The sequence below is a fragment of the Dendronephthya gigantea genome, unplaced genomic scaffold, assembly GCF_004324835.1.
Source record: "Dendronephthya gigantea isolate DGI-Jeju-01 unplaced genomic scaffold, DenGig_1.0 000032F, whole genome shotgun sequence".
In the NCBI taxonomy this organism is placed as follows: domain Eukaryota; kingdom Metazoa; phylum Cnidaria; class Anthozoa; order Malacalcyonacea; family Nephtheidae; genus Dendronephthya; species Dendronephthya gigantea.
In genome coordinates, this window is record NW_021163042.1 from 98,407 (window position 1) to 116,207 (window position 17,801).

General features: G+C 36.1%; 1 protein-coding gene across 1 annotated transcript; it reads left to right on the forward strand.

The window, feature by feature from the left end:
- The first annotated feature begins 2,691 nt into the window (after positions 1-2,691).
- On the forward strand, positions 2,692-10,891 carry LOC114524879 (arachidonate 5-lipoxygenase-like). The gene is made up of 12 exons (XM_028546087.1): positions 2,692-2,884; positions 4,401-4,499; positions 5,105-5,208; positions 6,007-6,413; positions 7,272-7,443; positions 7,520-7,605; positions 8,504-8,693; positions 8,803-9,164; positions 9,243-9,349; positions 9,460-9,562; positions 9,735-9,950; positions 10,477-10,891. The coding sequence occupies exons 1-12, from the start codon at positions 2,817-2,819 to the stop codon at positions 10,708-10,710; spliced, it is 2,148 nt and encodes a 715-aa protein (XP_028401888.1). The 5' UTR covers positions 2,692-2,816; the 3' UTR covers positions 10,711-10,891.
- Positions 10,892-17,801: the final 6,910 nt, after the last annotated feature.

A 17,801-nucleotide genomic window follows, 5' to 3' on the forward strand; every position in this document is an offset into this window, starting at 1 on the left:
TAATTTTAAGCTAAAGTCTTTGTTTAAGTTCATTTAAAAAGGTGTTTGCGTGCGCCAGAGGAAATAGATGGTCACCGACCATGAAATCGGCGGAAGATGCGCAACGCGAAGAACGCAAACAAATCTTGAGTATAATCATGTACGCAAAGTCAATTATCATTTAAGATTAAACCCTTTTTATTAATGATCTCGCAAAAGTCCCTCTCGCAATCTGGTCGACTTTTCAGCGAGATACTATACAACCCTTCTCTTGTGCCGACCTCATCTGTCTCATGGTCGTCATAGTCTACTCCGAGTCTACTCATACTCCCATATACAGAATTTTCCTTTTAATTAAACTGTGAACCTTATACTGTGAATCCTATTATTCCTATAAACGCAAAGTCGGTCCAATTCAAGTCAAAAGAAAGCCTTCAAAGCGAGTAGTTTTTCTGTCGTGAGTTATCTTCTTAATTTGTGTTTAGGTGGCGTCGAATGCAATTCAAACAATAGATAATGAGAGATAATGGAAATAGTTGTAAATATTATATACTCAATACTACAGGGTGTCTAAAAAAAACACAAATATGCAAGAATATTAATGTTGTTCGGGTTTGCACCATAGTTCAGCTAAAATGACTTTTAGCATTTTAAATGAAGGATTAATTCAATTCCCAGAGGTGCGTATCTACAGGGTGTATCAAAAAAAAGGAGACCTTTAGAAATCAAGCTATTGTTAAAATTTGAATGCCTTTTCAATTGCATTTGCACATATGCTGAACCGTAGTGCGTGAAATATTGATGGCATGCATGCATACATTAGAAAATGAATTGACATTTGTACACAAGATTGTCTGCTCCTGGGAATTTGAAAATAACTTTAACAGCATAAGGAAAATAATGACCCAAAAATATTCAAATGACTAAGCACACTACCAGAACAAAAATGGTTCAACTGACTTCGGAGCAAAGAGTTTTTGTAGTCGTAACTTATACCCAGCCTGCCGTCATCAGAAAAGCAGTTCGCGATATGCACAAGCGTACGGTAGTTTGTGTTGAGAGAAATGGAGGCCACGTTGGAGGTCATGGTCCATGACATTCAGTTCTTTTGATGTTCAATTTATCAGCAATTTTCAATCCGGATCGAAATGTTAAATGAATCTGTGTCAGATCAAGTTGTAATTCATTCCTGACTCATGTAAAGATTTTAATAGGCAGAGTTTGTAAAATGGGATGCTGAGCCATTCCGGATTCAAAGTCAATTCTAACTGATGTGAACAGCCCTAATGCTCGCACGCAGTGTTAAAAATTAATGAACAAATGATTTGTTCATGTTTTGAAGGAACAGCTAAAGCAATTTACCACGCATACTGTTATCGCTTTTGTGCTTAGTCGTTTGTGCTTAGTCATTTGAATATTTTTGGGTCGTTATTTTTCCTTATGCTATTAAAGTTATTTTCAAATTCCCAGGAGCAGACAATCTTGTGTACAAACGTCAATTCATTTTCTAAAGGTCTCCTTTTTCTAATGTATGCATGCATGCCATCAATATTTCACGCACTATGGTTTAGCATATGTGCAAATGCAATTGAAAAAGCATTCAAATTTTAACAATAGCTTGATTTCTAAAGGTCTCCTTTTTTTGATACACCCTGTATTGCGCTTTAGAACTGTATTAATGTTCAGCATATTTAAGTGGTTGCGTTTTTCAGCCTTGAGACACCCTGTATTAAACCAAAATATAATTATTGTTTATAGATATAATGAGATGGCAATGAAGCTTAATGAGGCTTACATCAAATTTCCTACCCAGTCAACACGTTAGCCAAAATTGCCTTTAGTATATCAGCAAAATCTTGTTTATCTGCAATGGTTTGTAAATTATTATAATAGAAATTATTCGAGTCTACAACACTTTTATGGTGTTTCTCAACCGAAGTGCATCGCACTGAGATACTTGTGCTAGCGCTTATGATTTCATTCTTGCGAGTGACAACTTCTTAATTTTGAGTGGAGACTTCTCTAAGAATGCGGCAACCTTAAAGCTCTTTCATAGGGTCATGATCGTGGATGCCACATCAAGGAAAGCGCTCGCTCGCCCGCCCCTGACACACTCCATATAACAACGCGTTCTAATAACTCACCAAATCCTTTTGTGAGCTTAGTCTAACTGGAACACAAGATTGTCCACGAGTACTCGGTCGTGATGAAATTACTAAAATATATTCATGTCATAACATTTCGTGTGTATATTGTCGTTCGCGTGTTATTCGCGTCATTTATAACGTAATTTCATGATATCAAGAATTATTCCGACCTCGGTTAAGGTTGTCCGCCTCCGCTTCACTTCGGCATGCAGATAACATTGACCTTGGTCTGAATATTTCTTTTGATATCATGCAAAAGCCGAATCCAATTCCAAATTGTTTAAAACATCGTTCCGGTTACTGACACACAAAGCTTCGAGAAATTCCTGTTTAATTGCATGGGTTAAACTGCTAGGAACGCGTATCCAAAGGAGAAAAAGCGCTTTTATCAGAGTAGCGTAGCCAGCCTGACCATTTGTCCCGCTATGCTAATATTTTGGTGTTCATCGACTGTGAAAACAATGAAATTCTAAAGAAATTTACGTCAAATCATTGGAATTAGACAAAGCTCTTTAGTTGAAGGATAGGGGATCTTAACTTCGTGACAAAAGACAGGGGAAATTAGTTCGCGTAGTTAGCACCGAGAGACAGTGTATATAAAGATCGTGTTTTATTTTTATCACCACATTTGCATCCTGGTCGAACGAAAGAAAGCATAAACACTAAATAAAACGAAAAGGTTGACGGCATATGTATACATCAACCATGGGTCGCTTTTTATTACTAGTTTTCTTCTCAGTTTGTTTGACCGGACAAATGTAAGTTTTATTTTAAATTGATTTTGAGGTAACATAATTTCAGTGAAAGCGATAACGCCTGTATTCAATGGATTTTTGCATCGTCATACCATGCCGCGCATATCAGTCTGCTACTGCACGATGCGAGAATGAAACAGCATGCTTATAGCTAAATGTAATATAATATACTGTAATATAATATAATATTAATAATAATTGCTATTACAAACTTATGAATCATTAAGGAAACTCTGAAGCAATTAAACTTTGGACTTCCAAAGTCCAAACCTTCTTCATCTCCAACATACTATTGAAAGTAACTATGTAGACTCATTATAACAGGAAGGTGTGCCTTGCGACAAAGCAGGCCTGTTGAAACACTCAACTCTACATGGTTTCTTGAAAAAATATACTGATGAAAAATTACATGAGCAGGCTACATAAGACCAGCGCGTGTCTTGGGTGGGCGGATATTTATGTCGGATAGAGTGAAGCAAATAAACTTATATTACATTTTCAAGAATTTATTCGTAGAAAAATGTACCAAAATTTGACGTGTGTTTGATGTTATCATACTAATGACAGTATAATCTAACGCAATTCCCAACAATAGTTTACTTTCTTCCAACACTCGCATCAGGAAACTTGAACCGCATGTGAGTGCATTAGCGATCATGTTGTTTCATGTTAGAAGATGTGTCATACTGTCATTTAAGAACCTTAACGCTCTGCTACACTAAGCAACCTTCCTTGCAATTTGCAATGCAATTCTACTTCTGAAACATCCAAAGTTGACTAACACGAACATTTCTCCTACTCTGCTAACGTTTTCTTATAACATCTCGAACACTCTTTGCAAATTAACATCTCACAAAATTATAATTGCATTGCAAGTTGCAAGGAAAATTTCATAGTATAACAACATCTTTACGCGCTTCACTGCCGAATGTATATTGATTGATTGATGTGTATGGTTTTTGTCAAATTGAGATTTGGCAGACTTTCCCGCTTAAAAGAGTTCCGCCGTATTGGAGAACAGTCAATACGGGTACTTTAAAGATTGACGTTCACGGCGAACCGCAAACCACAGATTAAGTTTCGCATTCCTCATTTAACAATTAGCTGTCTCGATGTTGGGAAATCTTGACCGTGAAAATTGAAACATGAAATGTTAACTAAGCTGCAGTTAAAAACCGGCTGAATATAGGGTTTACTTTTAAATGTGACTTAATTTTTTCCGCTTCCAGTCACCGGTTTGCCGTTAACTTCAATCTTAAAGACTCTAATGCTAGCTCTCTCTGACGTATTTGTCGAATTCACCAAAACATGATATGCTGCATTTCGCTGTTTAAGCAGGAAAAGGGCCTGGAAAGTGGAGGTGTTCAGAGTATCAACATGCAGTACATTCCATGCAGTCACCGTTTCCAGCAGAATGAACACGGTCTATAATACAGACTAGTCATGACTAAAAAATGATTGATGAGAAGCGTTCTAACTGTTGTACTGTATTGAAATGTAGTTTCAAATTGTCCTGCAGATGCTTCGGAATTAAAAATCTTTGCCGCTACAAAATAGAGGATTCAACAATTAACACGGCTTTTGCGAAACGTTCCGAATTGTGCAGTGGCAATAAGAGGTGGGTTTGAATTATTTAAGTAGAAAAAAATAAAAGCTAATTGGTCACCTTTGTGTCATAAATCGTATTAATTATCTTCACATGCAGTGAAAAAACTGAAAAACAGACAAACACTCCCCTGGCATTTTTTGTACCATGAAAAGTGTGAAGGAATAAGGAGACCATGCATGAAGTTAATTGTTATTAACAAAAAAAAACAATTGGATTGGCTCAGATGTTGCCGGTGAGGGGATGCGTATCAGTAAGCCAGCACTTCCTTAAAAACACTTTTAAATCCCGGGCCTCTGACATGCTTTTTCCCCGCAGACGGGGGGAGATATGGAAACAATGTAATGATTGCAATTTTTATGAAATTATAGCGAAGTTAAGAAGAAAGATAGGCAAAAGCAGAAAAGTTATTTCCAAAACTTTGGATGTATAACGAGATTTTAAACTTTTTTAATGTTCTCATATGTCGTGATAGAAATAAAAATCAGGTCGAGCATGCATGTGCCGAAATAATACAATAATGCATTCAACTAATCGAAAAGTGTGTAAAACACTTACTCATGCAAGTTATAGAAAGACATGGATTCAAAGAGCGACATGTTATAATTTGTGTTTAGAGAGTGCAAGAGACTGTTTGGTTGGCTCAAGCCCACACCCAGTGGTTATTATGAAGACTGTTGTCCTGGCTGGACACATAAAACCAAACTTGGATGTATTAAAAGTACGATTTCTTTAGTTAAGTTTCAATGTGGTAAATTTCGTTAGCACATATGGCCATCATTACCGCAGATGCATGTATAGATTTCACCAGATGTGCATTTATATTCCTTGATTAAATACTGAGCTACTGAGTACTGACTACGGTAATTTTTTGTCAATCTCCAACAGAAATTGACTTTGGAAATATTAATTTACCGAATACAAAATAGGCATCTGCTGCGCCCTGCCTATAAAGATTTAACATTTAATATTTCCAGCAATTGTTGGAACTGCATGCATTTGACACCTGCAATTGAATTTGACGTACAAAGCAGTCGCCTTATTCTATATACACATAAAATCTTTAAAGAACTGAACTAAGTTTCACACTTTCACTCGGTTCTAAATGGATGTTTTGGAGAAGCAAACGGGAAAATCTCACATTTCCAATGCATGCCATATATGCACTAGTCTAGATTTGTATAATGTATATTATACGCACTAAAAAGCGTTTTAACTGAAAAATTGCCAACTTTGTATATACGGCTATATTTTTCAAACCTTTTGAAATTGAGATGCTCTCTCCAGGTTTCCCTTTCTGGGTGAATATTCCTTGTTTTCAAGTTAGTTTAGTAGCGAAATTATCCATTATATTACTTATATAATTTATTTATTAGGGTCAAATTTATAGTTTTCTATACACGTCTCCATCGGTTGACTTTCGAGGTCTTGGGAGCTGGATTCCAACGTTTTTGCGGTTATTTTTTCTCCTCTGAACCCAACACAGCCATGCAGCTACCTATCTATTTTTTATTTTTAGGAACATGTATTGCCCTGCCACAGGACGTGCAGAAATTTCCGCTGAGGCTTACCTGTGCGCCAAAACGTAAAATCAACCTAGGATTGCAGAAAAGGTTTTACAAGCTGACTAAACCTCTGGATGAACCACTGTCCTATCCTAATCAGACTAAAAACCTCCTCGAGGCAGTACCATTTCCATTACTGGACCAACCATCAGTCAATGTGTTGTTACGCAGCATTACTTCTTCCGATGAAAGTGGCTGGGTGATACGCTATCTTGGAATGGCTAAAAGAAATGAGAAGATGGCGGAGGAAACAAAGAAAACTCTTCCGGAGTTTACAACGTATTCGGACTACGATAAATTATTTAAAGAATATCTCAAAGTACAACCTCAGCCTCTCGTGTCTCTTAAAATCCCCTTTTTGGTAAGCTTTTAAGATGAAATATTATTTTATGGATTCATCTCATAAAGTAGCTAAAGACATTTCAAACGATGTTATTTTTTTATTATCGGTGCTATTATATATTATGATATCGTTCTTCTCAGCTTAGTCGGCTTCTCAGCTTATATACCATATTGTTTTGTGCTTTGCAGTAAATATTTGTTCATTCATAAGCAACGAAACAAATTGATCAAACATTTGAATTAACCTGACCACAATGCACTCAATCTGATTATTAATGCATAGTGAAACCAGCTCCCTGACTATTGTATCTGTAGAAAAATTACGTAACTTATTTCGAGTTATCCTAGGACTAAAATTCGGGAAGCCTTAATTGAACGCTTGCTATAATACAGTTATTTTCAGGTGATCCCTTGTCCATATTTTAGCCAATCGGCGCTCAGAAAGTTGTCGAAATATAGAAACCTATTATATTTTTTTTATAAAACTAATCCCACCCAATTTTATTCTTGGTTTGTTATCAAAACTATAATATAGGCTATGCTGAATAGCTGCGACGTAAGTTTGAAACCGCAAAAAAGCGGGTTTCCCTGGCGGGAAACATTGCCTTTATTTAAGTCATGTGACTGCGAATGAACCGATCACATTTAAAATACACAGCACATATACCCATAACAGTTTCAGTTGTTTTAAGAAATAAGAGAGAAATGGATTATTTCGACGACTATAGTGTCTCATGCAGTCGGTTCCTGCCATTGCAGATAACCCGGTTCTTGCTACTGTATGTTTTCGCTTCTTTTTTCACTACTTAATACATAATAGTCAAAATTATTAGTTTCTAATTTTCCCTCGAATCTTTTTTCTGTGTTGTATTTACAGCCGGGTAAAACCTTCGATTTTATTTCCATGGAGCAATACATGAGGTATCCTTCTCAAGAATTACCGTTTAAAGATATCATTCAACATAATGATTGGCAAAATGACGATGTGTTCGCTATGCAGCGTTTGGCGGGCTTAAACACAATGTCTCTAAGAAAAATGACGATGGAAGGTAGGATACGTATCATTGCATTTGCCGCGAAAAATGCGACGAATAAACTGGACCTAATTTTAAATGTGCGTTTTAGATTTTAACAAAAATCACTTCAACAAAACGTACGACTGGGACGCAGCAATGCAGCGAGCATCGGGACAAGAACTCTCGTTTAAAGAGGTAAACTTTATATCAATGGCAGAAAATATTAAATAGAAAACGGTTTTGCTTGAGGAACTTTGCGACGAAACCTTGATTGAACATGCAGTTCGATACATAACTGACAACACTGTTTAAATATGATAACATATAGCTACATGCAATTTATTTATAACATGCAATGTAAATTGATAATACCCAAGGTACCTGTCCATTTTCACCAATGAGTCTACCATTCACCATCAGATGTACATTACCATTGTCTACCATTAGATAGACATTACCATTGTCTATCATCAGTAGCTATAGACATTACCTTTGTCATCGGTAGTCATTACCATTGTCCTACCATCAGTACAGGCATTACCATTGTCTACGACAAGTAGTCATTACCATTGTCTACCATCAGTAGACATTACCATTCTCTACCATCATATGGACACTACCATTGTCTACCATCAGATGGACTTTGCCATGCATTGTCTACCATCTGATGGTCATGCATTGAGTATAAGGCCTACAGTGTGTCCCAAAAAACGACACTATAGAAATTGTCATTGTTTTTTATAAACCTCTCTTAAACGAGCGTGATTACGCACAAGGAAATTTAATGAAATTAAACTGTTTATACTACACAAAGACTGTGTTTTGTCAGATCAGCCATGATTTCACTTTTGTTGTAATAGGAGTTTTAAAATTTAAAATTTAGAATTTAAAATTCAAGAAGCTGATCATGCATCTATTTATTAGCGAAACGTTGAGGCATACAAATTGAAACAATAGGATAATTTCTATGATATTTCTATAATAATAGGGAAAATTAGAGACTAGGCTTAATCTATACCTATATACACATGCATCCACGTATTCTCATAACTGAGTCAGTAATAGCTTCAGTTGCCTCTTTATACCACTTCAGATGATCAGTACTGGAAAAGTATTCATAATCGACTACGAATTGCTTTTTGATCTCACTAATGTGGAGGATTATACAGAACGAAATACCACAGATAGGCGAGAAATGAGAGGATCACGGAGTCCATTATGCGTGTTTGTTTCAACTGCAAACGGATTAAAACCTGTAGCGATCCAAACTGACCTACGTTCAGGTAAACCCATGAAAAACTCGTAATATATATATATTAAAACGACATTCAGCTATGATGTCAAGTTGTGGGTTATTAATTTTCTAATCTCTAATTTATTATGTCACTTTAGATGCTCCTGTATTTTCCCCCGTTGATGGCTTAAAGTGGTTGATGGCGAAGCAAGAATTTCAAAATGCGGACATCCTTTATTCTCAACTTATTGAACACTTGTTGAAGACTCACCTCGTCATGGAACCGATCTGTGTAATCTTGAGATGTACTGTATCGAAGTATCATCCTCTGTTTCAATTACTCAAGTGGCATTGTCGAGGCTTGTTTGTCACAAACAGTCTTGGAATAAAGGCTCTCTTGGACGAGGGTGAATTTTTGCATAAATTGTTTGCTGTTGGGCACGTTGGTGCAATAGAGTTTCTTAACGAGGGTTATAAGTATTCAACGTGGAAGGACACGGAGTTTAAGAAGAACCTCAAGGTAATAATAATACAGATGAGTGAATACGTGTCACATATGTTGTATCAGCTAATTGTTCCTACGAAATAATTTTTTTAGAGGCGTGGCGTTGACGACGTGAATGTCTTACCTTATTTCCCCTACAGAGACGACGGAATGCTTATCTTCGAACAGGTCGAAGGTATAGCAAAGGAATATGTAAAATTGTAAGTGGTCAATTTTTTATTTCCAGTCATGACGACCCCAATTCGAACTATATGAAATATCGGAACAAAGGCGACTATTCTGAAAAGGGAAAATCTATATTATTTGTTAGATATTATCATACTGACAAAGATGTGACAGATGACTTTGAGCTGAGTAATTTTGCAAACCATTTGTCAGCAGATGGCACGGGAACAGAGTGTGGAAACGGAATGGTAAGATGTATTTTTTCAAGCGTCTTGAACTAAAACACTGCCCATGCATGTGATCATAAAATGTCCCATGTGATAAATCAGACCGCCATGAGTAATTTAAACTGTTTCACCTGCAGCTTTCATATTTATTTCTCGTTAAAACTGTTTACATTGCTTGTTCGTTATGATTTAGATTAAGGAGTTCCCAGTAAAAATCCAAACGGTTGCTGAACTTATCGATGTCATTACTCGAATTGTTTTCATCCCTATCCAACACCACGCTGTTAACTATCCTGTGGCGTATTATGGAGGGTTTGTTCCAAATATGCCCTCAAAACTTTACGACGATCCACGTGTCCCATATCAAGAGTTTGGGTTTGACCGATTGCCACAATCGCATGTAGCTACGGTACGATTTTTTCATCTTCTTGTTGCTACACAATAAAACTGTATTACTCATGTGAAAACTGCATGGAAATGTCAAATTATGTGTACTGTGTCTACAAAAATGGCAACACAAAATCAGAGATGCCGGAAAAGAGAGGCGGCTGCAGGGGCAGCTAACCGAAGAGGGGCCTTATGCCTTTCACTCTAAAAGATTACATTCTATATCTTAGCATCAAATGTAGTATAACAACTGCATAATAGACAAAACACTTCTCGACGTTTCGTCAGGAGAGTTAGCATGAAAAATAATTGAAAAAATCTTATAAAGATTTAAATCTACCCCTTACCGTTCCGACGTCTCTCCACGAAATTGTCGCATTTTATTATATTATACAATGCGATTTGTTTTTTGTCATAGTTAATAATTTAGGCCAATGAGCATCCAGAATCGAGTTTGCTCTTGATCAGTTTTTATAACGACGCTTGCTTAATTAATGCTAGCAATTTCAAATTGCCAAACTAATCAGTAATGTTTTACAACTTTATAGGAGCAAATCTCGCTGTTCATGACCTTAGGATCGATCCGATACGATACTATCTTTGATTATGGCGATCATCTCAAAGATGACCGTGCTAAAGCTGTTGTGAAAAAATACCACGAGCGACTTATAGGAGAGGTGAATGACAAAATTACTCAACGAAATAAGGAGAGGTTGGCAGATGGGAAGTTATCCTATCCATACCTCCTTCCAAAATGGTTGCCAAACAGTATTCATACATAATGTCGAATATATCTTTATATATTCTAATATATCTATACTTATTCATTAAAATAGGTGAACAAGCATTAACTTAGATTTACTATACTGGCATTTTCGAAAACCTTTTAGTTTTTATTATAGTTGATTTGATGATTTTTGTTATTTGGCAATTGGCATTGATTAATAACATCTCAGGTTGTCAGTTTGCTTGTTTTTTTTCAACTGTATGTCGATCAGAATTGCACAAGAAGAAAAAGTAAAAGTTTTTTAATTTCACTGGAAGTATCATCAAACTATAACTTTTTTTTCCATTTTGCCACGAAGATGGTCGGACTGGTTATAGAGAACGAGAAAGTTTTCGTATCACCTTCAGCATAGCTATACAACACTACTTGTCCTCCGTGCACTACATTCTTATACCTGGAGGAATTGATTCAATCAATACTTCGGCATACCCGAATGCTTCGGCGGTATGCAACTGGAAAAACTGATTCACTCGTTTGAATTTTTACCCCAGACCCTTCTGCATGTTTGCTATCGCGTTTGGCTGAAATCGCCCCCTTTGAACTGAACTTCGTTTTTCTCAGCGTATTTTATATTCGACGAACCAGCTAGACCAAACTCTTTATACAACAGTGTCTTGAAATAAACTGTAAATGTCTAACTGGAATGATATATATTTGCACACATGCATGTCCAATACTGTTAAACAGACACGACCGGTACGACTCGTAAAATTGGTTGAATTGAATGAGTGTCTGATCGACCCGTACGATTTGTCAAATATTACGAGTTGATTTGACCCGTACAAGTGCAGAATGCGTCATCGATTCCGCCGACTTCGTTCGACCCGTACCATTGTAGTGGCATTGTACGCTATTGCTCCTGTGTTAGGTAAACATGAATATATGAATATACACCCCCAGCCCCCGTCCAATTAAGCGGGCTAGCTACGGCCCTGTACAGGGTGTCCCAAAAAAAAGAAAACTATTGAAATCACTCATTGTTAAAATTTGAATGCCGTGTTCACGAATTTTAGCCCGTGAGGATTTAATGCAACTCGGTAAAATGCTAAATGCTTTGTGTTACTACAGAAAGGGGACATGTCGAAGGTCATGGTGATTGAGATGCACATTTAAATATTGTTAATAAATATCATTTTCGCGTACGAGCAAATTTTACTGCATCATATGCATGCATAAAAATGCTTATGGCAAACATTTACACACTTGTGGGTCCCAACAGAGTGCTTAGGCATTCAAACTCTAACAATTACATTGTTATGGGTGATTTCAATAGTTTTCGGTTTTTTTAGGACACCCTGTATATCTCCTCTTCCATGGAACGCGCCGGCGTATAGCAGATGAAATGAAATGCTTTGCCTCGTTCTTTGAAAACCACACAGAATTTAACATGGAAAATATTGGCACACCTTGGCACACATGGAAAACAACGCACACCTTCAACAAATGTAAATACATACATAGGATTGCCGCGTCCTTTTAAAATCCCCAAGAGCAACACACAACTCAAATTAGTACAATAGGGTGCCTCTTAAAAAGTAAAAAGGTGCATTTTAAAAGTAAAATCACACAAAATTTAACATGGAAAATATTGTTATTCAATAAAAGCAACGCACAACTCAACAAGTCTGAATTCAAAGAAAAAGATTTTGAGACACGCTTCATATACACACAGTAACCCTATAGGATTATTTAAACAATGAACGCGTGGATATAATGATGAAATAAATTATTCCATTCTTTAATTTGACCCATACATGCAGGGTGTCATCAGATAATTGTCACTAGTCTAGTGCACTGGCAAATGTTCACCATCTGTAGTGTGTTTTATTTTTGCAAATTAACTTAATTTGATAAGGAAGTTTGATTGGCGAAAAATAGTAATTCAAAATGTATTCACAAAGGTAAGTTTGTGACGTTTATGGATGTTTAAATCACGTATAATCTGAAATTCTATACATGCAAAGATTGAATTAAAAAACTATAAATAGTCGACTGTCGGGTTATGTTATAACATGTACTGTGGTCATTTTTGTCAGTTTCGCATAGTTCACCGGGGACTGCAGTTCGAGTCTGGTTATAGCTTTGTTTACTTGTTATTGGTCAACAACATGTAATGAAGACATATACCAGTCAATTCGATAAAGGAGAAACTGTAATATATACATATCGAGCGTGCAAAGCATTTTGGGGATTTATAATTGATTATTTAAAGCATTCGCAGATGTTAGAGTTAAAGCAATGCAAAAGGTGAACGTACACTAAACACGTATGCTGTTATTATAGCAAAATTCACATGTTAATTCCTTTAAATAAGCAGTGAGAAATAACCCATCATGCTTTGCACGCTCAATATGTGTATAATTTTGATGTCAACTATAATTTAACCGATTGGAAAAGGACCAGTAAAAACATACGACGCCCAATTTCAAGCGGCCCGTGCCAAAAATTCCTGTCCTGTAAATGTTCGTCTTCTATAAAGACTCTTATTCTCTTTCAGGGCAACAGTTAACAAAATAATAAAAATTAGAAATATCAAAATTGTTTTAATTTTCCAATCATTCATCACCACCATCGCAATAATGTACATGATGGTCCAGACCTCAAACATGGAACAAACATTCCCTTGGGAAGGTAAATATGTATGATGAAAGATGATTTGTCTGCTATCTTGTTAACGTATTTTGAACTCAATATACAATGAAGTTTTAGACTATAAAGTTAAACAAACTGATAAAGAGATTTCTGCGGTAACATTTTATAATTTGTTTTGAATGTGCGTCATGTGGCCTCTCGACTCGACGCAAAGGATATGAAATTAAATGATCCGTCTTACGTACTTTTGGGTGCACAATGATTAATTATCCAGCTCCTCTGCAAACGAATATGCTGATCAGCAAAATACAAAATGGAAATTTTTCACTAGTAGAATAAAGTTTTTTTATGGCTTATAATCAGAGCTAATTCTTTAACAGTCGCGGATCTAGGGGTGTGCAGAATAAATTACTATAGCTTATAATCGGAATCGCATTGGCAGATTTTAATGTAAAAATATTCTTTTAAAATCTATAACCAATAGCGTTGTCATTAAGCTGTCTTGAATTTAAAATTAAGCTGTGTAATTTATTCTGCACACCCCTATAGATCCGCCACTGTTCTTTAATGCAGAACGATGTCGACCTATTTTATCGGCATTTCTCCAGCAGTGCGTAAATCTTTATTAAGCCAGGTTTTCATCACTCAAGGACTTGTCGGCGATGCACTACGATCCATTGAAGTAGAATTTTTTCCATGGACAAAGCATTTTATGCATCGGTAACAAGCGATAACAGAGATCGCCGACCGTCTCAATCTGCGAGTGATGAAAACCATATTTTTGGCATGCATGCATGCATAATTATAGTATAATTATATTTTTCGCTAAAACTGCACTAGAGCACATGGGTGTTGCACGATGTCAAGGCTGTTGTAAGATAAGAAAAGAAAACCTGGATGCAATCGTCAATGAACCACAACTATCTGAAAAACTTCACAAAATGTCCCGAGCCATAAGAAGTTATGAGATTCCAGAGTATATTTTGAAAGTACTTCATGATGGAGAACGAAAACTCGAAGAGGTTGAAAATGAATTAGCAAGATTGAGACAGGTTAGCTCGAAGCGTATTTTCCCGGGGCATATTCATGACTGCTCGGCTTCTAAGATTCCAAAGCTATGGAGCTTGTACAGTTGTACTATTCAGCTTATAATATAATAATATTCTGTATCTCAGTTTCTTGGATTGGAATCAATGTTTCCTCCTTTTCCCGCGGTTTATGAGATCATCACAGTGAGGGGAGGGATTAGCAAGAAGGAGATGCGGAGGTGAAGGGGGGGGGGTTCTGTATTTATGAGTCTTAATGACTTGATTTCCTGCACTTGCGGTAAACGACAAATGGACAATTTAGCCGGCACGGAATATAAACAAACCAGGTGTCAAAATGTATAAAAAATATTGCAGGTTTGAGATTTTACTATTTTCGTTCTTTTCATGCAGATGGATTTAAATCGTCTTTCTAAACTTCAACAACTCTTTATCGAAGAAGACACAACCACAGACGAAGACTTAAAACCAAAATCAAAACCAAAATAAATAAAAAAACACATTAAAATCGTAATGCATGGGCAGTGGAAAAATGAGCATAAATTATTCTAAAATAAGAAATACCTAAATTATGATTGCATAGCATTGCAAGCCTTAGCATGTTTATTGACTAGTTTCTATAGAATTCTATATAGTTTTGTTCTGCATTTCACGCATGCAGATGTATATTATACGAAGAAAAAAATGTATAAGATTGCAGGGCTGTGTCCATATCGTGAATAACATGCACTACCATATTGAATCAGTTTTCGCACAATTGGTTTTAAACTGTGACAACATGAGCTTTTTATACAGTTTGCTTGCTAAGGTTTGGGATTGTAGTGCCGAAGCAGCCTTATAAATGCTATAACTTAATACAAACAAAAAGTTGGCTGTTTTAACCACGTTTGTTTTAAGCCAATATAGAAATTGGTTCTGAAAATCTGATGTCGGAGTGACCAAAATATAATTGCGCTGTTTTCGATTTAGAGTGTAGATCTAAAAAATTAAAAATAGTTTTACTGCATGGCTTGTACTGCATATAGGGCCAATATAGTTAAATACAGTAATCATATAAACTACAGATGAGCCAAATTTTAACGGTCTCTTTAACATTGAATTAAGTATACTGCAAAAGAGTTCTAACAAACATATCAGATATCATATATATCTCTCATTGATTGGTCTTTTGTTAACGTTTGATGATTTATCATCTGGGAAATATTTTCTGTTTTACACTAACAACTAGAAACATACATTTCTTTGGACATCAATATAGCTACATCAAGTTTATAGTAGCTGTGTCAAGACACAGTAGGGTGCATGAGTAGCCAATGACAGAATACTTCCGCGTCAAAAAAAAATCTAGGAGAATTTCAAAAATGTTAAAAAATATGAATTTTTTCAGTCTTGAGAAAATGACCCTGTCAAATTTTCGTGAAAAAAATGGTAAAAAAAAGGTAAGTAAACATGAGACTTTTAAAGGCGGGAATTTTTAAAACTTTTTTTGCTGACTGCTTAATTTTTAGTTTTTTTAGAAGACACATATTTTTAATATTTTTTTACTTGCCCTTTTTTAATTTTCAAGTACTTTTGAACGCGAGGATTTTTTTCTTTTTTTTATTTCTAATTATAATTTTTTTCAATTTACAGTCTTTCCTAAAGCCACAGGAGTCTTTTAACTGTTTTAAAGCTTCCAACTGATCTTGCCGAAATTTTTCAGGCTATTTTTTGTGCATTGCCAAGCAACCCCCTTCCAAGGGCATTTCCCTTTTTGTCATTGGGGAGGGCGGATCCAAACTACGTTTACAACCTGGTAGGCTGTAGCCTTTAACCACTCGGCCACCGCATCTTGTCTTAATACCAACCTTGCAATATATACATTATCCCGGTGGCCCAGTGGTTAAGGCTACGGCCTACCAGGTTGTAAGCGTAGGTTCGAATCCTGCATGGGAAAGGTTCAATTTTTTCCCACCGAAATTACTATTTAATTTAAGATTCTTCGAAAAGGATTAGTTCAAATAGAGAACAATAGCTTTTGACAAATGATGTGGTGGTCTAGTGGTTACGACGTTGGTCTCCAACCCGGGGACAGGCGTTTCAATTCCTGGCAGTGCAAAAAATTAGCTTGAAAAATTTCGGTGTGATTTGGAAGCTGTAAAAGACTCAAAAGACTCCTCGACCTTTAGGAAAGACTCTAAATTGAAAAAATTGAAAACAAAAAAAATTCTCGCGTTCAAAAGCACGTGAAAATGAAAAAAAAGCGCAAGTAAACAAAAATTAAAAACATGTGTCTTCTGATTTCTGAAAAGACTGAAAATTAAAAAACGTCAGAAAAAAAAATAAAAATTCCCGCTTTTAAAAAACTCATGTTTCCAAATTTAATTTTTTTTCACGAAAATTTGACAGGGTGATTCTCTTGAGAGTGAAAAAATTTAATTTTTTTCACTTTTTTGAAATTCTCTTAGATTTTTTTTTCGACGCGGAAGTATTTTGTCTTGGGCTACCTGTGTCTGTCTTGGGCAACCTGTGTCTGCTTGACACAGGTAGCCCAAGACAAAATACTTCCGCGTCGAAAAAAAAATCTAAGAGAATTTCAAAAAAGTGAAAAAAATTAAATTTTTTCACTCTCGAGAAAATCACCCTGTCAAATTTTCGTGAAAAAAAATTGAGGTAAGTAAACATGAGTTTTTTAAAAGCGGGAAATTGTTTGATTTTTTCCGTCTGACTTTCTTCATTTTCAGGCTTTTTAGAAGACACGTGTTTTTAAAACTTTTTTTACTTGTGCTTTTCTTTTAATTTTCAGGTACTTTTGAACGCGATAATTTTTTTTTGGTTTTTTTATTTCCATTTTTTTTTCAATTTACAGTCTTTTCACAAAGTCCGATAAGTCTTTTCACTGTTTTACACATTCCAAATCACAGCGAGATTTTTCAGGCTAATTTTGTTGCATTGCCAGGAGTTGAAACGTTTGTCCTCGGATTGAGAGACCAACGTCTTAACCACTAGACCACCGCGTCATTTGTCGAAAGCTATTGTTCTCTATTTGACCTAACCCTTTTCGATGAATTTTAAATTAAATAGTAGTTTCGGTGGGAAAAATCGAACCTTTCCCATGCAGGATTCGAACCTACCCTTACAACCTGGTAGTCCGTAGCCTTAATGTAGTTTATATGTTGAGATTCTTTATAAGGATTTTGAACGTCTGGCAACTTAGCAAAGGAACAACACAATGAGACATTTTTGTGGCATATAATTTGGGCAGGAAGCGCTCGAAAAAAGGTCTAGAGGCTCTAATTAACCTAAGTTTTTCCTAGAGGAACAGGAGGACCTCTAAGTTGCAGAGGGTGTGAGCCAGCTCTGTGCATGTTGTTCAGTGAGTTGAGACCTGATGATCTAGGGACCACCATTAGTTATACTGAGACAGTAAGGGCACTCAAAACCCGACAGAGCATGCAAAAACTATAGG

What these genes read in the sequence shown, in the direction of transcription:
- LOC114524879 (XM_028546087.1), top strand. Translation starts at nt 2,817, where the DNA reads ATGTATACATCAACCATGGGTCGCTTTTTATTACTAGTTTTCTTCTCA. An exon ending in AGTTTAAGAAGAACCTCAAG is followed by an intron (nt 9,165 to 9,242) that starts GTAATAATAATA and finishes TAATTTTTTTAG; the next exon opens with AGGCGTGGCGTTGACGACGT. An exon ending in CACAATCGCATGTAGCTACG is followed by an intron (nt 9,951 to 10,476) that starts GTACGATTTTTT and finishes ACAACTTTATAG; the next exon opens with GAGCAAATCTCGCTGTTCAT.